This window comes from Magnolia sinica, chromosome 2 (genome assembly GCF_029962835.1).
Source record: "Magnolia sinica isolate HGM2019 chromosome 2, MsV1, whole genome shotgun sequence".
Classification (NCBI taxonomy): domain Eukaryota; kingdom Viridiplantae; phylum Streptophyta; class Magnoliopsida; order Magnoliales; family Magnoliaceae; genus Magnolia; species Magnolia sinica.
Window position 1 is genome coordinate 7,597,924 of NC_080574.1, and position 20,836 is coordinate 7,618,759.

The 20,836-nt window shown below is 42.6% G+C and overlaps 1 protein-coding gene across 3 annotated transcripts in view; it reads left to right on the forward strand.

Moving 5' to 3' along the window:
* The window catches only part of LOC131233479 (transcription initiation factor TFIID subunit 1), an 87,584-nt gene that overhangs the window by 49,361 nt on the left and 17,387 nt on the right, over positions 1-20,836 (forward strand). For all 3 annotated transcript variants that reach the window (XM_058230205.1, XM_058230213.1, XM_058230197.1), the window contains exons 13-14: positions 6,126-6,335; positions 6,513-6,605. In XM_058230205.1, coding sequence (XP_058086188.1) covers positions 6,126-6,335; positions 6,513-6,605 — 303 coding nt within the window. The remainder of the gene's footprint in view (positions 1-6,125; positions 6,336-6,512; positions 6,606-20,836) is intronic.

Consider the following 20,836-nt stretch of genomic DNA (forward strand, 5'->3'; position numbering starts at 1 on the left):
CAGCCTGGTACCACTGCAAGTTGTGGTTGTACTGGCCAATTGTGGGGTCTACATCATGTTTACAACGGATCCACAATGGCCATCGTGTTAAACCCCTCATGTTTACCGTAGAAAACGAAAATCAGGCCAATCCAAAACTTAGGTGGGCCACACCTTACAGAATAATGTCAAATTATGCCTAAAATCTCTCAGTACACCATGCTACTCGAGTTCTGGAATGGGCTTACTTTTATTGTCCATTCATCCTAGCAGCATGTCTAGATTGAGTGGCATAGGCCTGAAAACTCTCTGGATCGTCTCAACTTTTCCTTGCGGTGGCCTTATCGGGTTGATTTTTGGCCCCATGGCCCGACACCAAGGGCACACACCTAGTGGACGAGATGGGTCTAACACACACATCATCTAGGCACCGCAGTAGCCTGGAAACACTACTAATAGTGGTGTTACCAATACCACGAGAGCGCACCTCATTATTTATGGGGTTACTAGTAGCATGCGAGTGCACCTTAAATTTTGCCTTGCAAGGGACTAGAAACAAGGAAATTTTAGAACAATATAAGCGCCAAAAAAAAAAAAAAAAAAACAAGCTAAGAAAGTAGTGAAGCTAAACTTAAGGCATATGATGTTCTTTCCAGTGTTTTAAATATCGAAGATATCGGCTGATATATCCCACGATATATCTTGTTTTCCACTAGTGCGATATGAAACCAACATGTAGTGCGACATATCCGACATGTTCGATCCTCATATTTTCTATAAATCATGTTAAATTAGTGTCAAATTGTTACAAATCCATGAATTTTCATGTTCTGCATGACAAATCATGGATTGTGAGCTTTAATTTTGAGATTTGGAGGAGATGGGCCAAGTTGCAGAAAATTGGAAAACAATCAAAATTTCCCAATTTCTCACAAATCGTTTGCAATCTTTGTGTTCTAACATCAAATCAAACATGTATGTAACCTAATCTAGTGATTTTTCTTTTGCTTTTGAATGTATTGCTTGTGTTTCCGCACGTCTTTTTACATTTATAAATTATATGAATAGACATTGAATATACTTGCATCAATTCAGTTAAACAACGCATAAATTAGGACCCCATACAAAGAAAACCTATTATGTGTACTTGTTTTTTTTGTAATGTTTTGATTTATAAGTGTATATTGATGTCTTTTTTAACAATCACCGAAGTTTCATTGAAAAATTCAACCAATTTCCCAATGCTTCCCCCTGTTTCCAACAACAACGATACAACCGATATATCCCATGCGATAACCGATATGTATCTGTATCCCAAGAATGCGATGCATAATGCGATACCGATATTTCGAACATTGGTTCTTTCCAATAGATTGGGACAAAGGATGGTGAGAAAAATGTCTTCGTACTTGCAAAAATGAGAGGAAGGATAGGGACTTGGATCATTTTAGATGTGTTTAGTGCAATGATCAAAGGTTATTGGTTAAGGATGATGAGATAAATAAAAGGTGGGGGAGCTATTTTCGGAACCTGTTAAATGATGACCATTATCAAAGGATGGGGATAGAAGGAATCATAAACTCAAATGATGCCAAATACCATAAATACTTTTGTAGGATTAAGATATTTGAAGTGAAAGAAGCTTTAAGAAAGATAAAGAGAGAAAAGGCTGTAAAACCAAATGGTATAACGGTACAGGTTTGGAAGTTGCATGGGATATGCTGGTTTACTTTGGTTGACAAAGTTATTAAGCAAGAATAAAGGTGACAAAGTTGTAAGATTGATGAAAATGCTAGACAAATGGAGGACAATACCAGGGTACCTATTTACAAGAATAAAGGAGACACAAAGCTGCACCAATTATCTTGGGATAAACTTATAAATCATATTATAAAACTTTGGGAGAGTGATTGAGCAAAGGTTATGTGTGAGACGAATATACCAGAAAATCAGTTTGGATTTATGCTAGGAAGATCAACGATTGAGGCTATTTTCCTACTTAGACAACTAATGGAGAAAGATGTGGATAGGAGGCAGGATCTATAGATGGTTTTTATTAACTTGGAGAAAGCATATTGAAGGGTCCCTCGAGAGTTAATCTTGTGGATGTCGGTAAAGAAAAGAGTATTGAGAGGGTGTATTGAGTATTGAAATGATTATGTATGTTTGAGGGAGTGCTAACAAGTCTGAGGACCATTGCTAGAGAAATAGGTGAGGCATTTACATTGAGCCTATATCATTTTGCATTGTATATGGACGATTTAATGAGGCATTTACAAATAGAGGTCCTATGGTGTATGTTGTTTGTAGATGACAGTTTTGAAATTAGTCAGACTACAATTGAGTATTTGGGAGCGGACTGGAAACGAGGAATTAGTTAAGATTGCCAACTAAGCAGCACCCCAAAATGACCATTTTCGATGTCTTTCATCCATTTCATGGGAGCGGAGTTATTGAGGATGTGGCTTATAGGATTCAAGCTAGGAGGGAGAAGGGGAGATGTGCGTCTGGAGTTTTATGTGATCATTGCGTACAAATCAAACGGAAGGGAAATGTTTTATAGACTGGTCATAAGACCATCCAAGTTACACTTAGATGGTTTGGCCATGTGCAATGGAGACCAAGAACTGCATGTATCAGGATTTAGAGTGAGTTGGTTCTAGTTGAAGGCTCTAAGAGAGCAAGGGGATGACCCAAAAGGATGCGGGTGGATCTAGTAAGGAAAAACTTCGGGACCAATAGTTTAATTGAGGATGTTGTCTATGATAGAGTGGAATGGCAGAGCAGGATTGATGTTGCTGACCCGAGTTTTTAGATTGGCGAATGATTGGGCCCACAATTAAATAGAAAGTGACGTGCATGATGGTTGAAGTGGATATCATCAACACGCCACAATGGGGCCCATAGAGGTTGTTTCCACCACAGTTATGATGAAACCATTAGGATGAGAGCATTTCCTTGTGTGTTTGTTTGCCATTTTCCTGTAAGGTGTGAAACAAGAAGTACGCCCATCTTATGGTTAGTGGGAAAGATGCAATTCCTCTAGCTAGTGAAAGAAGGGTATTATGTCTTGCCAAGAGTTTTGCCTTGTAGGAAAGGTGATGGTTGAGAACCTTGGAGAGTGTTGGAAATTTGCAGTTGGCTAGATCTTTTCTTCATGATAAGGATAACTCTGTCATTTGTTGTTTCATGTATTTATGCATGCCTTCTTGGTTAAGTCTGTATCCATAATTAAATAACCTCAAGATGTTGTATGGACAGTCATCATCTTTCAATATTGATTGGGAGGATTGGAGATGATTAACCAATTGTATATCTCCATTTGAAATGTTTGGCCTATTGGTTGGCATAAATGTGTTCGAAGTCTCCTGCTCCAAAGTTGGAGATGAATGGATCGGCTGAAGATGGGAAGTCCATGTTTGTTTTGGAGGCTTGCTTCCATTCTTTGTCAGTTATTCCACTGGTCACCTAGAATTATTTTTTCCGATCTAGGGTGGGGCTTCTGTAGGTAATGACTAAAGGTGCATTTGAATGTGTGAAATTAGGCAATTAATGAATTTTTAAACTCATTAATTGATATTTTCATGAAATTGGAAATTCATTAATTGCCAAATTTATTGTTTGGGGTTTTGCTTGTCAAATTCACAATTTTCTATATTTGATGTTTAGTTGGACTGATCAAATTTATATTTAGGAGAGAGGTCCAAGTTTTTTGAAATCATCTTTCGATGACTCATCTAATGAATGGTTGCCATATTAATGGTCTAATTAAATATAATATAAGAATGATCCGGTCATTGTTCTAAGTCATCCATTATGCATCCCACCTAGGAAAATGGATGGTCCATATATATAATTCAGAAAACTTAATCACTGATTGTACCATCCATCATGGGATACCCAACGTTTTAAATAGCTACTTTACGTTGTGAGTAGCTTATGCTATGTAGCATAGCTGAGCCTTAACACGTAGCCCATGAAAATAGCTTAAGACACATGTCACCTATGCTACATGATAATTTGCATATGCTACACGCTATGTAACTCACATTATAATTTAATTTTCACTACAACAATATAATCAATTATGTTTTTATGATTTGTTACATTTTTCTATTGTCAATAAAAATTAGTGTCTTTTCAATACTTTTTGTAAAATAATATAATTAACAATATTAAGTAAGCTTCGTTACTCTTTCCTTATTTTTATACTTAATCATTGCCCTTTCCTAGGTTGCATTTGGTCACACCAAATATCATGAAATTTTGTTAAATTTCATGATTAATCAGTCTAATTTGGTGCAGAATATCATGAAATTGGTGTAACCAAGCTCAACCTTGATTAAAAATCTAGAAGTAGCATGTAGCGTATGTAGCTTACGCCTCACGCTTTAGAGGGGTGAATGTTATGCTATACACTACTTGCTATTTAAAACAATGGTGATACCACCTTTGATTTTTCATCCATATCAAAAGTCACTTTGATCGAATGGTCCTAAAGAACAATCATGGCTAGGAAAATGGATGGTCCTATTGATTATACTAAAAAAGTCCAATCATTGATTTTGCTTGCCCATGGTGTGAGGCCCAAGTTGGATTGCCCTCTAAAAACCACTCTAATAATCTTAACCATCCAATAATTGGATATGAAATGGGTGGTCTGTATTTACTATATTAGAAGAGGTCCTGTTTGTGACATCGATCTTCCATCAAGTGGGCCCACCTTTAGTTGGCATTCTCTTCAAACAAATCACATTGATCGTATGATCCATATTTATTATACTAAAGAAATGTCTTACCGTTGTCCATTATGTGGGCCCACCTTTGGATCATCCATCCCTCTTTCATATGATTTGGACTGTCTATCATGTGGGCCCACCATTTATTACATATTTGCTGTAAAAGTCACTTTAATGGGATGATTCTAACCATTTGATCGATGCTAGGGAAATGGATGATCTATATTGAGTATAATAGAGTAGTTCTAATCATTGATCTAAAACTGTTCATCATGTTGGGCCCACCTTTGATTGCTCATACCTTATAAAATTCAGTTTGGTTGATGATCCTAACTATCCGGTCAATGAAAAAAAAACGATGATCCATATTGATTATAATAGGGATCTAGTCGTTGATTTGGACCATCAATGACACGAGGCCCATCTTTGATTCTCATTCCTCTGAAAAATAACTGTGACATTAGCCGATCAATTGACAAAAAATGGATGGTCCATATTATTCAAGTAAATGTCCTATCTGTGATATTTGCTCTGCCTGCCGGGCCCACCTTCCATTGCTAATCCCTTCCAAAAGTTCACTTTGATGGGATGAATGTAAAAACTGATCAACAACTGGGAAATGGATGGTCCATATTTAATTGTTTGATTATTATTCATCAGGTAGGGTTCACCTTTTGTTGCCCATCACTTTCAAAAAGTACTTTGACTGGATGATGCTAATTATCTAAGCAATGGTTCAGAAACTTCATGGTCCAGATTGGTTATACAAGAAACTGTCACTAATTTTGACCATTCATCATGTGGGGCCCACCTTTGATTGCTCATCCCTTTCAAACATCACTTTGACTGAATATCATAGCTGTTAGACGAAAGGCTACAAAAGTGGACATTTCGTGGAGGGTAGGGAACCATTCTCAAGTCTCACCCTAGAAGCCCTTGGTTTCACAATTTCGTGAATTGTGCAATTTTAACTCTCTTTTTTTAATTGACAAGTTTGTGATTTGTGCCCCTTTTGCTAATTGGGCACTTCGGTGAATTTAACAATTAAGACCAACCCAAACACACAATTGCGTAATTCATGAATTTCACGATTAAAATTTGGGCAAATTCATGATTTTGGTGTCCGTCCAAACAGGCCCTAAGCTTTACTGAACATTCTTTTAGCTCTTTATATATGGGAAATGAACAATTTTGAATTCAAAGTTTTCGATAAATAATCTGCAATCGTTGTATTACAATGGTCATCATTGAAATATAGATTATGCTTCATCTGTAGAGTGTGGCTGTTAATGAGCTGCTGTTACTGGTTCAATTTGCTGAAGCTAGACAGCTTAATTGGTTCTTGAAGTATGATATTTGGAAGATATATTTCAAGGTTAAACTTGTCTAAACTGTGGTTATATACAGGAGCCTCACATGGAAGTAATTTCTCCTGGATCGAAGGGTCTTCAGACCTATATTGGGAATAGGTTGTTGGTGTACCTGTACCGTGAGTTTCGTGCCAATGAGAAGCCTGGGTTGCTGCCTTACGTTCGAGCAGACGAGTTGTCCGCCCTGTTTCCCAATCTGTCTGAAGCCTTTCTGCGGAAAAGATTGAAGCACTGTGCGGATTTACAGGTGTTTGTATTCAGTTTACTCTTTGAATATTTAATAGCAAATTTCATCTTTTAAGTGGTAGGATGTATTATTCTGTACCATTTGAGATTATTTTTGCTCTTCTTGCTATACAAGATCAGTATATTTCCTTTGCTTGCGTTAGTCTGACATTTTGTTGCTGCACATGCAACTTTCCAGAGGGGACCAAATGGACAGTTGTTATGGTTTATGAGACGCAGTTTCCGCATTCCATCAGAGGAAGAACTGAGAAGGATGGTGACACCAGAGGATGTGAGTTTAACATGTGACCTTGCCTTTTTTGCTTTGCTTGGTTTGTGGTCCTTTAATTACCTTCACCACTAATCTTATGAAAAAGGGAACATATCCTAAAGCAGCGGTCCTCATTGAACCGGGAAAATATCACACAATCAGATGGTACACATATGATTACCTTCATTTTTTAGGCTGTGGATCATCTGCATGGCCCATGAGAGTAGTGGTCTCAATCAACATACAAACTCCATGTGATCAGATGGTGAGCATCATCCATCTGTGGCCCTAGAATTTAGTGGTCTCTAACCATACACGCTCCACGCGCTCAGTGGAGGAGCGTTGGGGAGCAACACACTCTATGAAACACTTATTTTATGGTTGTTCCTCTTCTTTCTCTAGATCATTTGTTTGGCCCCCGTTTTGTGCATGCTACTGCAATTGGCTTGTTTTTGTAGTGTCATTATATTAATGTTTCTCAAGAGTGTCATATTGGCATTTATCGTAATTCATCTTTATAACCTGCCATACTGGTCCAACATCTTTTAAGTTCTTTCTCATTTCCTGTTATATACTCCTGCACATCATAGCGGCAGCATTTTGTTCAATTAACTCTGTAAAGTTGGTTCTGTGACTCGTCATCCATTTGCAAAAGGTAATGAAATGGCCTTGTCAATCCGATGACATACTGAACCCTGAATCTATGCATCCACAACGTGAACCGCTGTTTACCACCCATTTACTAAGAAAATCTAACAAACAAAATTTCAGCAAAAAGGAGTGCCTATAAAGATAAATAAACATTTCATTCATTAGTCTATATATATATATGTATATATTTGAAGATTGAAATTAAATATATTAAAAAAGGAGCTAAAGCAGCCCAAAAACAAGACAAAGGCAGAAACAACAAAGAAGAACAAGAGAAGAAGAAACTTACCAACTAGCTCGACAACTCAAAACAGGAAGAAAACCCAGAGAAAAACCTAAAGGAACTATACAACTCTAACCACCTAGACAATAGAGAAAACCAAGCAAAACCCAAGATCAAAATCATAACACTAGCCCAGAAGAGAAGTGAAGATCGAGTTGTCACTAAGATAAAGGCCAAAAGAACAGTCCCTAAGAAGAAGATGTGATACTCTTGCATAAGAGGAGGTGATGCTCCAAAAATAGCGGTTGTTCCTCTCTCCGAATAGCTTACAGAGTAGTCATAACTCATCACCTCCAGGTGCCAAATAGTTGAGAAATATCTACTAGCTCTTCTGCCAAGCCAGTCAAACAACCTGTTGGAATCGAGCTAGGCATCACCCAAGGCTGATGAAAGCTTGATTCAAATGGATGAACAAACGTCGTTCACAAAAGGGCAGTGCAAGAAGAGATGGATAATGGATTTTGCATTGTTCAAGCATAGAAGGCAAACATTGGGAAGGATCATGCCTCAATGTTGCAAGTTGTCTACTGCAAGGATCCTCCCTTTAGCAAGAAGCCAAACAAAGACTGCCACCTCATGAGGATCTCAAAACATCCAGTCAAAGGAAGGAAAAGTGTCACGCCCCAGACTCGGTAACCGGACTCACAAGGAACTCGATGGCCGGTTTTGGCCGCAACAGCCTCCGTAGTACCCCATTCTCGGCTCCTGAGGCAGGTTCCGATATTGGGATCCTACAAGGAGGATTTCCATAATAGTATAATCATTTTCGATGCGAGCATACCCAAGATTACAGCAAGTACATCTGGAAATAACAAATGACACACATCACAAAATCCACTAAGAATTTGAACTTTTACAAGCTTACATCAAGTTCGAAAGGACATACATAAGATAATGGGAAAAGAGAGAAAAGGGTCAGCAACACTGGAGTCCTCTAGCTCAACTTTACTCCACGCCCTGCTGCTAGAGTCTCCTGCACGCATCAATCGTGCATAAGCTTATAAAAGCTTAAAGGGTGGTGTAAGTGTGTGTCAATGGTGCACAGAAGAATAGCAGGAGGTACAAGGAAAGAACATGCTCAATGAGAATATCACTAACCTTACCAAGGCTTATCATGAATACCACGCAATGAGTATTGGACGCCATACCAAGGCAATGCATGAAGGGGCTTACACAGCCAATGCTAATGCGATGCAAGTAATGCCAGTCCTCATATCCAAACTACATATCAAGTATATTTCCAATCATAAGGAAATCACCGGGGTCCAATACACTGTTGAATGACTGCTGCTCTACAGACCCCGCACAGTCAAACGAGCGTAAGAGACCTCACTACCCGCCTGTGGACAACCAATCACCAACAAGGCCTGAAGGTAGTGGACCCATTTACAAGCTGGTCAGACTTAGCCTAGCAACGCCTCCTTACACCAGACAGGTAAGGCCACACCCTTATCCAACCGACTACACGACAGTGGGAGTCGCGGCCTAACGGTATAAGGCCCTCGTGCGCTCATAGTTTCCACTCGGTCACGGCGTTAGAACAGATCCTTGGTACCATGGAAGTTTTGAGAATTTCACCCATGGGCATCTTATGCACCCGGTATGCTCAAGTAATATTTCCAGTGTCCACACATATGGCCATCCACGAATGTCCCTGTGGAGGCAAGGCCCTGATAAAGCAAGGGCGGTATCATCATGAAATGCGATGCCAATGCATGAGTCACACATACAGATCATGCACAAGCTTCAGGCACTCAACGTGCACAAGGAGAGAAACTCCATCCCTCAATGACCACCATACAATGCAATCAATTCATACAAATGATGCATATGGGTCACAATGATGTAAGTGTGCTACCTGTAAAATGTATTCCTCCTTCCCTAGGAGGGAAAAGGACAAGATCTATGGACAAGTACTCTAAGGAGAAATGAAGTTCTCTTAGTGGGGGCCCAACAATTTGGGATGACCCACAAGTTAGGGGAGTCTTAAAACCTCAAGGAGGAAACGAGCCTAATAAGGTCCAAGGTGGGCCTACCTTAGGGCCTCCAAGGAGGACGTCTAACCTCAACTGGGTCTCAAAAAGGTAGCCTGCTACACTTGTAAAGAAAAGTCTAAGGCCCAAATCAATCCATGGCCTAGTGGGTCATACACTAAGCCTAATACATAGGCAACCTGGTGGGGCTTTAAGCAAGGTTAGGGCCCAACCATAAGGGTCATGGGTTCACTCATTGTGGTGGGCCCAACGGGCAACCCATTATCCCAACATATAGAAAATCCTTATATTTGACACAAGTAAGTTGGGCCTCACATCTCGGCCCAAGTATGTATTTATCATAGTGGGCAAGCAAGGGCCCAACTACTTGAGTATTTGGCCTATAAGACCCATCACAATGGCATGGTTAATATAGGACCCAAGGGTCCAACTAGCCTATCAAAAGTTCTAGCCCAACCAAGGCTATAAGGCGCATTAACTAGAAGATTAGCCCGAGAAGAATCCAATTGGAATGGGCCCTTAATCATGCACTAATTAATGCCCAAAAATAAAATTAAAATGGCAAGATAACTGACTCAAATCCTCCTCAAATATAGTGGGCCATACTTCCCCAAAATGGACATTTATGGGGCGGCAACATTGGGCCCATTGCTGAATTTCCAGCCCACCCGCTTTCTGGGTTTGTTGGAGTCCAACAAATAAATTAATTTATAGTATTTATTTTTTGATGATCCATACACATCACTGTGGGCCCCACCAGATGAGAGGGGAATGCACAACACACACTAGGAGTGGGCCATGCTGCTGGAATACAGGCCCAGCAACAGCTCAAGGTAGGGGCGTCCCATGGTGGGTAGTCCTACGGGCCTGGGTATTTGGCCCAAAACTGACCCAAATTTGCAGGCCGCACCACGGTTAGCTAGAATGTCCGTTGGGTCTCAAATTTTGCAGAGTGACACTTCCATGGGTGGGCCACACCCCCACAATTTCAGAATTTTTGGATATTCCTAAGTATTTTAATTAATTTAAATAAAACAGTCTGTCCAGAAAATCGGACTGACCTAGACTTCCCAACGTGGTGGGCCAGTCCGGCCCTTGCCACGGTGTGCACAGGGGTTCATTGGGCCTGAAATTTGGTAGGTGGATCCTACCATGAGTGGACCACACCTCCACAAAATTTCAGAATTTTTGGACATCTAGAAATATTTTAATTCATTTAAAGAAATCAATTTGTCCTCAAAATCGGATTGCTCTGGACACCATATTATAGTGGGCCAGTCCAACCACCACCATAGTGTGTACAGGCGTCCACTGGCCCCAAAATTTTGTACGTGGATCTTACCATGAGTGTTCTACCTCTCTGTAAATTTTCATAATTTTTAGACACCCGAAAGTATTTTAATAAATTTCGGAATTCCAACCTATACAGGGTGGATTGTTGCTGGAATTGCATCTGTCCATATGTTTGGGACCACATGGAGTGGGCCTGGGCCCACCCAAACCCTTGGAAAATTGGGGGAAATGGTGGCCCTACATCTGGACAATAAGTGGGGTCCACTGGAGTGGCCCACTTCTTTCAAAAAGTCAGGTGAATATAGTGTTTTTCTCCATACTGTATTGCTGAATAGTTAGCCATCTTTGGCCCAACCCATGGGCCTCAAACATGAGAGGTAGGGTTTGAGCCCCATACCACATCAAAGTGGGGTCCACACACTACAAAACCCCTAAAGAAATTTTGGATAAAAAGGCCTGCGAATAGGTCTAGACGGTAGCTCAAAACACATGCTCCAACTGGGCATGAAATCTGGACAGCAACATAGGCTGTCCATCTTTCAGCCCATGCAACTAAATCAAGGGGTCCATAGCCCTGATTCCTTATGTGGGGTCCACCCTGATAGGTTCATAAAATTCTAGACCCATCAGAGTTCTCAAGCCTCCATAAAAATCCATTTTAGAGGCCATCCAAACCATGCATGCATGATTGGGCCTGGACGTCCAATCAAGGTGGGCTTGGACGTCCCATCTTGCTGGGGGCCTGTGATGTTGCTGACCTACTTTGGTGGGCCACACATCATCAGAGAATGTACAGAAAAAGATAAGGGAAAGGATGGAGAGAAGGAGCAAGATCGGCCATAGGTGGGAGGTCCCGCTACTAATGGGCCACCCACACACAAATCCACACCATCACTATATCATACACTTACATGCAAGCCAAGATGCATCAAAATAAGTTGCTAGATTGTAGGGATCCCTTCCCTACATGCATGCAAAGGCCTAGGTGGCCCATGTGATGCAAGAATTAAGAGGAAATCATCATAGTGGGTCCATGGAAAATGGCCTACCATGGAATGGATTGTGAAGGATCTAGGCCCTTGGCCTTCATCCTCGGAGCCATGTAGGGCCTCCACCATGGATTGGTGGGCCCTACATGCTTCCATGCATGTAAAAGAAAGAAGAGAAGAAAGGGAAGAAGAAGAAGAGATGAAGAATGTTGATGAAGCACCCACTTCAAAGCTTATGCTCCTTCCACACTTAGGTTCTATAGCTCCAATGGTGAAGTTTTAATAGTTGGGATGAGTTTTTGATGGTCAGATTGGAATAGATCTAGCTTAGAAGGGGCTGGAATGGAGGGAAATGGGATGTTTGGGAGAGGAAATTGCTGGAATGAAGAAAATGAGGAGGGAGAGAGATAAGGAGAGAGAGATAGTAATGATTTGTTTGTAAGAAAAGAAATGATTACCTTAGGGAGGAGAAACCAAAGTTGCTAGGGGTAGGGTAGGTTTGGGTGGTGTGTGAGGTCTTGGTAGTGTGAGTTATGGAGATTTAGGTGGTGTGTAGTGTTTATTAGAACTTGTGCAAAAGAGGGAGTGTGGGCCACATGCACCACTCCAAGGTGGGCCACATGATCAAATCAAGGGCCATAGAATGAAATGTACTTAACTTTTGATCTACATATTGGATGGACGCACAAGACGCGTCGTTGGAACCGCAATGACGATGCAAACAAGATGACATAGGTTTCGGGCCGATCGTAGTCAGGTCAACGTGACCGGACTCGAGGATTACCGCAAACGCTATCCAAAGGTCGCGGGTCGCTGGGATTCAACCGGTAGGACCCCAAGATCATGAGAAATGAAATGCATACCTACACACACATGCACATGCAAGAACTCGGGTCGGGTCACCATTAAGAACCGATACCCGCTTCCCCGTATTGATGATCTGTTCGACCAGTTGCAGGGTGCTCAGTATTTTTCCAAGATAGACTTGCGCTCCGGTTACCATCAGATTCGGCTCCGAGAAGAGGACATTCCGAAGACAGCTTTCCAGACGCGCTATGGTCACTTTGAGTTCCTGGTCATGTCATTTGGATTGACCAATGCTCCTGCCGTATTCATGCAACTGATGAACGAAGCAACACTCCCTCTTTTGCACAAGTTCCAATAAACATTACACAATGCACCTAAATCTCCATAACTCACACTACCAAGACCTCACACACCACCCAAACCTATCCTACCCCTAGCAATTTTGGTTTCTCCTCCCTAAGGTAATCATTTCTTTTCTTACAAACAAATCATTACTTTCTCTCTTTCTCTCCTTATCTCTCTCCCTCCTCATTTTCTTCATTCCAGCAATTTCCTTTCCCAAACATCCCATTTCCCTCCATTCCAGCCCCTTCCAAGCTAGATCTCTCCCAATCTAACCCTCAAAAACCCATCCCAACTATTAAAACTTCACCATTAGAGCTATAGAACCCAAGTGTGGAAGAAGGAGGATAAGCTTTGAGGTGGGTGCTTCATCAATATTCTTCATCTCTTCTTCTTCTTCCCTTTCTTCTCTTCTTTCTTCTACATGCATGGAAGCATGTAGGGCCCACCAATCCATGGTGGAGGCCCTATATGGCTCCTAGGATGAAGGCCAAGGGCCTAGATCCTTCACAATCCATTCCATGGTGGGCCATTTTCCACGGACCCACTATGATATTTTTTCTTAATTCTTGCATCACATGGGCCACCTAGGCCTTTACACGCATGTAGGGAAGGGATCCCTACCATCCAACAACTTATTTTGATGTATCTTGGCTTGCATGTAAGTGTATGATATAGAGATGGTGTGGATGTGTGTGGGTGGCCTATTAGTGGCGGGACCTCCCACCTATGACCAATCTTGCTCCTTCTCTCCCTCATTTCCCTTATCTTCTTCTGTACATTCTATGATGATGTGTGGCCCACCAAAGTAGGTCAGTAACATCCCAGGCCCCCAGCAAGATGGGACAAGGTTTGGATGGCCTCTAAAATGGATTTTTATGGAGGCTTGAGAACTCTGATAGGTCTGGAATTTTGTGAACTTATTAGGGTGGACCCCACATGAGGAATCAGGGTTATGGACCCCTTGATTTATTTGCATGGGCTGAAATATGGACAGCCTATGTTGCTGTCTAGATTTCATGCCCAGTTGGAGCATGTGTTTTGAGTTACTGTCTAGACCTATTCGCAGGCCTTTTTATCCAAAATTTCTTCAGGGGTTTTGTAGTGTGTGGATCCCACTTTGATGTGGTATGGGGCCCATACCCTACCTCCCATGTTTGAGGCCCATGGGTTGGGCCAAAGATGGCTAACTGTCCAGAAATTTCTGGACAGTTCAGCAATACAGTATGGAGAAAAACACTTATTCACTTGACTTTTTGGAAGAAGTGGGCCACTCCGGTGGAGCCCACTTATTGTCCAGATGTAGGGCCACCATTTCCCCCAATTTTTCAAGGGTTTGGGTGGGCCCAGGCCCACTCCATGTGGTCCCAAACATAAGGACAGATGTAATTCCAGCAACAATCCACCCTGGACAGGTTGGAATTCCTAAATTTATTAAAATACTTTCGGGTGTCTAAAAATTATGAAAATTTATAGAGAGGTGGAACACTCATGGTAGGATCTACCTACAAAATTTTGGGGCCAATGGATGCCTGTACACACCATGGTGGTGGTTGGACCGGCCCACTATATTATGGTGTCCAGAGCAGTCCGATTTTTAGGATAAATTGATTTATTTAAATGAATTAAAATATTTCTAGATGTCCAAAATTCTGAAATTTTGTGGAGGTGTGGTCCACTCATGGTGGGATCCACCTACCAAATTTCAGGCCCAATGGACCCCTGTGCACACCGTGGCAAGGGCCGGACTGGCCCACCACGTTGGGAAGTCCAGGTCAGTCCGATTTTCTGGACAGACTGTTTTATTTAAATTAATTAAAATACTTAGGAATATCCAAAAATTCTGAAATTTTGTGGGGGTGTGGCCCACCCATGGAAGTGTCACTCTACAAAATTTCAGACCCAACGGACATTCTAGTTGACCGTGGTGGGGCTTGCAAATTTGGGTCAGTTTTGGGCCAAATACCCAGGTCCGTAGGACTACCCACCATAGGACGCCCCTACCTTGGGCTGTTGCTGGGCATGTATTCCAGCAGCATGGCCCACTCCTAGTGTGTGTTGTGCATTCCCCTCTCATTTGGTGGGGCCCACAGTGATATGTATGGATCATCAAAAAATAAATACTATAAATTAATTTATTTGCTGGACTCCAACAAACCCAGAAAGCAGGTGGCCTGGAAATTCAGTAATGAGCCCAATGTCGCCGCCCCATAAATGTCTGTTTTGGGGAAGTATAGCCCACTAGATTTGAAGAGGATTTGAGTCAGTTATCTTGCCATTTTAATTTTATTTTTGGGCATTAATTAGTGCATGATTAAGGGCCCATTCCAATTGGATTCTTCTCGGGCTAGTCTTCTAGTTAATAGGCCTTATAGCCTTGGTTGGGTTGGAACTTTTGATAGGCCCATTGGACCCTTGGGTCCTATATTTACCATGCCGTTGTGATGGATCTTATGGGCCAAATACTCAAGTAGTTGGGCCCTTGCTTGCCTACTATAATAATTACATACTTGGGTCGAGATGTAAGGCCCAACTTGTGTTAAATATAAGGATTTTCCATATGTTGGGATAATGGGCTGCCCGTTAGGCCCACCACAATGAGTGAACCCTTGACCCTTACGGTTGGGCCCTAACCTTGCTTAAAGGCCCACCAGGTTGCCTATGTATTGGGCTTAGTGTATGGCCCACTAGGCCATGGATTGATTTGGGCATTGGACTTTTCTTTACAAACGTAGCAGGCTACCTTTTTAGGACCCAGTTGAGGTTAGATGTCCTCCTTGGTGGCCCTAAGGTAGGCCTATAAGGACCTGATAGGTGGTTGAAGGCCCACCTTGGACCTTGTTAGGCTCGTTTCCTCCTTGAGGTTTTAGGACTCCCCTAGCTTGTGGGTCATCCCAAATTGTTGGGCCCGCACTAAGAGAACTTCATTTCTCCTTAGAGTACTTGTCCATAGATCTTGTCCTTGTCCCTCCTTGGGAAGGAGGAATACATTTTACAGGTAGCACACTTACATCATTGTGACCCATATGCATCATCTGTATTAATTGATTACATTGTATGGTGGTCATTGAGGGACGAAGTTTCTCCCCTTGTGCACGTTGAGTGCCTAAAGCTTGTGCATGATCTGTATGTGTGACTTATGCATTGGCATCACATTTCATGATGATACCGCCCTTGTTTTATCAGGGCTTGCCTCCACAGGGACATTCGTGGATGGCCGTATGTGTGGACATCGGAAATATTACTTGAGCATACCGGGTGCATAGGATGCCCATGAGTGAAATTTCTAAAACTTCCATGGTACCAAGGATCTGCTCCAACGCCGTGACCGAGTAGAAACTATGAGCGCACGAGGGCCTTATACCGTTAGGCTGCGACTCCCACTGTCGTGTAGTCGGTTGGATAGGAGTGTGGCCTTACCTGCCTGGTGTGAGGAGGCATTGCTAGGCTGACTCTGACCAGCTTGTAAATGGGTCCGTTACCTTCAGGCCTTGTTGGTGATTGGCTGTCCACAGGCGGGTAGTGAGGTCTCTTATGTTCGTTTGACTGTGCGGGGTCTGTAGAGTGGCAATCATTCAGTAGTGTATTGGACCCCAGTGATTTCCTTATGATTGGAAATGTACTGGATGTGTGGTTTGGATATGAGGACTGACATTACTTGTATCGCATTAGCATTGGCTGTGTAAGCCCTTTCATGCATTGCCTTGGCATGGCGTCCAGTACTCATTGCATGGTATTCATGATAAGCCTTGGTAAAGCTAGTGATATTCTTATTGAGCATGTTCTTTCCTTGTACCTCCTGCTATTCTTCTGTGTACCATTGACACACACTTACACCACCCTCTAAGCTTTTATAAGCTTATGCACGATTGATGCGTGCAGGAGACTCTAGGCAGGCGACGTAGCAATAGGGCGTGAAGTAAAGTTGAACTCGAAGACTCTAGTATTGCTGACCCTTTTCTCTCTTTTCCCATTATCTTATGTATGTCCTTTCGAACTTGATGTAAGCTTGTAAAAGTTCAAATTCTTAGTGGATTTTGTGACGTATATCCTTTGTTATTTCTAGATGTACTTGCTGTGATCTTGGGTATGCTCGCATCGAAAATGATTATACTATTATGGAAATCCTCCTTATAGGATCCTAGGATCGGAACCTGCCTCAGGAGCCGAGAATGGGGTACTACGGAGACTGTTGCGGTCAGAACCGGCCATCGGGTTCCTTGTGAGTTCAGTTACCGAGTCCGGGGCGTAACAAAAAGCCACATTCGAGTGGAAGAGGAGTTACTGATGATGTGCAGGAATGACTTGGAAGAGTAGCTGCCTAAAGGGGACAAAGACCAAGGGAAGGAATCATCCATTCCCACAGAGGGTCGAACACCTTGAAGAGGCTTTAAGAGCTCCGAGAAAGCCTCAGTCTTGAGCTCCGTTAGCCTTCTCCTACAGGATGGACACCGGACCCCTGAACCAACAGCAGAGAAGCAGTTAGCTACATATATAGATAGATTAGAGGACACTCTAGCCAAACTAGGGAAAACAGAAGCCAGATATTTGTCTGTAATCCATCGATCTAACCAGAAATTGATCTGAGTCCCGTCACCCAAAATGAAAGAAACACCTTCCCAGAATTGGGGCATGATACCAACAATGGCTTTCCAAATCAAAGAGGCTTTGTAAAGAAAGGAAGACTTGGTAAACCAGCCTCCTTCCTCTAATCCATGTTTGGAAGCAATAATTACTCCCCGCCAATTTCTCGACTCTGTTCAAAATCACCGAAGCCATTTTCTAAGGAGGTGGGAATTGACCTCATCTAGGACTCTAATACTTGCACCTCCTTCCAATTAAGGCTTTTTTATTATTATTTATTATTATTTTTTTTATACGCACGCACTCACAGGTAGTGGAATTTCACCACCTATGGGTACTCGAACCCTTGACCCGGTGTTGAAACTCCTAAGAGTCTACCACCTTCCAAGTAAGGCTTGCACACCAACTAAGGAGATGAAACTTATGGCTATCAGAATAGCCATTCCAAAGAAAATCTCTCCTTGGTTTGTCAATTCTAGTTAAAATGGACATAGGATAATGGAACAAGGAGAGGAAAATGGGAAAGCAGGTTAGACATAGCCGCTTTGATTAAGGTAAGCTGCCCCCCAAGTGATAGATAATGACTTTACTAGGGGGGTAATTTTGTTTCCATTCTTTTGATTACAACATCCCAGAGATGATTGGCAGGCTTACCAATGTAAAGGGTGAGACTCAGATACAAGGAGGGAAAGGAGCTTGCTTTGCACCCAAACACCTCCGCAAATCTGGAAAGAGAGGAACCACATATATCAATACCCTACATTTCTCTCTTAAAGAGATTAATTTTGAGGCCACAGATAGCCTCAAGGCAACGAACCACTTTCCTCAGATTGACCACAAAGAGATGGAGGCTTCACCAAAAGTAAAGTATCATTTGCAAATTGGATATTGGTAATCAAGTCGCTGGAAGAGGCTACTTTAAAATCACTGAAGGCACCAATGGGTTCCACTTCCATGAACATTCGACTTAGGCCATCAGAGGCAATCACAAAGAGGAAGGGAGAGAGAGGATCGCACTGCCTGAGCCCTCTAGAGGAAGCAAAAGTTCCCTTTGGGGAACCATTGAGTAGTACAAAGAAAGAGGTTGAAGAAAGATAGGAGCTAATCCATTTACACCCTTTTTAACCAAAACCAAAGCTTCTTAATCAATAGTCAACATAGCCCCAATCAGCATGGTCAAAGGCCTTTTCAATATCCAGCTTCCAAACCAGACCACCTAGACCTTCTTTATGCCCAGAATCAATGCACTCTTAAGCTAACTGAGCGCAATACATAATCTGCCTATTAGCCAACGAGGCACCTTGAGTTTCTGAAATAACTTTAGAGAGCACAGTGTCAAACAACCATTCACTCCAAAAGCTTAAGCTGTCAGAGTGTGGTGTATCAATGTATATCAAGGGAATTTATCACTTCAACACCCTCCCGCACGTGCGAGGTGGGAACTCCGCACGGGAACATATTGACGAAGGTGGAGGGACACTCACACCATAAATAGGCCGGGCTTAATTTCCCGCATGGGAACATATTGACGAAGGTGGAGGGACACTCACACCATAAATAGGCCGGGCTTAATTTCCCGGTCCCTGGGTCGGACCTGATTTTCCTGACCCCCCGTGAGAGAATAATATATTAGCGAGGCATATTTGCTGCTCTCGAGATTCGAACATAGGACCTTCCGCTCTGATACCATGTCAAACAACCATTCACTCCAAAAGCTCAAGCTTTCAGAGTGTGGTGTATCAATGTATATCAAGGGAATTTATCACTTCAACACACAGCCCTAAGCGTGGCGATGCGGGACAATTAACCACTTGCTCTAAAAGCTCGAACTGTTAGAGTATGGCGAATTAATCCCTTTATCTCATAGCCCAGGCCCCACATCTCATGGGTTAGGACGTCGGCCGAACCCCCCCTTGTGGGCCCCAAATCACATGGGCCGCCAACCCCGAGTGTGTCCCCGCATCCCATAGGCTACCCTACTCGAGCCTGGTGTGAAATGCGCATTAATCACCCCCGGTGAGGAGTCTTGAACACGAGACCTACCCTGTGGGCCTCGCCCACCCCGAGTGTGCGCCTGCATCCCACAGGCGACCCCACTCGAGCCCGGTGTGAAGATGCCCTTGCATTAATTACCCCCGGTGAGGAGTATCGAACACGAGACCTCTCGCTCTGATACCAATTTGATGCAGGACAATTAACTACTAGCTCTAAAAGCTCGAATTGTTAAGAGTATGATGAATTAATCCCTTTTTCTCATACCCAGGCCTCACATCTCATTGGTTAGGCCCTCGTGGGCCCCAAATCACATGGGCCGCCCACCCTGAGTGTGTCCCCACATCCCACAGGCTACCCCACTCGAGCCCGGTGTGAAATGCACATTAATCACCTCCGGTGAGGAGTCTTGAATACGAGACCTCCCCTATGGGCCTCGCCCAACCAGAGTGGGCCCCTGCATCCCACGAGCGACCCCACTCGAGCCCGGTGAGAAAATGCCCCTGCATCACCTGGATGATAAAAACTTACACTAGAATTTTATAAGGGGCACCTAAGAGGCTAATGGGAAGGAAATCCTTTAAGGTCTGCAGCTCCATTAATCTTAAGAATTAGAGCAATAAAAGAGGCCCCCATGGCTTTAGAGAGATTACTAGAAATGAAAAATTCCAAGAGGAAATCTACCACATACTTGTTAACTACATCCCAAAAGAGGTGGTAGAAATCTAGAGGGAATCCATCAAGACCAGGAGACTTACCACTACCGAGAGAGAAAATAGCTAATTTGATTTCTTCCTTGGAGAAAGAAGCTTTGAGAGATGGAGGCTTCTTGGCAGAGATATGGGGAAGTCCTGATTGGCCAATCTTGGCCTTAGTCAACTTTTAGCGGAAAGCAAGGAATAATTAAAGGAAGTAATATGGTCAGTTGCTTGCTGATGATCCTCTAACTTAGAAATGTTAATCGTGACGCTACTTATCTTGTTAGACTGAGATCTAGCGTTGGCTATAGCGTGAAAGAATCAGGTGTATTTGTCTCCAGCTTTCAACTAGAGGGCCCTCAACCTTTGCCTCCATTTAATCTCATGTTGCCTAATTGAACTAGAGTGGTCAACTATAAGAGAATCTCTAAGAGATTTGTCCTCTTCCAACAAAGGATCGATTCTTCCTATGCATCCAAAAAATGAATTGCCATGAGGGAATTAGAGCCACCGAGCTCAAGCTCACCCTAAGATTCCTTTCTCCAATCAATCAAGTTTCAGGAGTTTTGAGTTTACGACTCAAAACAGAACCCGGGTTGCTAGAGACCAAAAATGACGT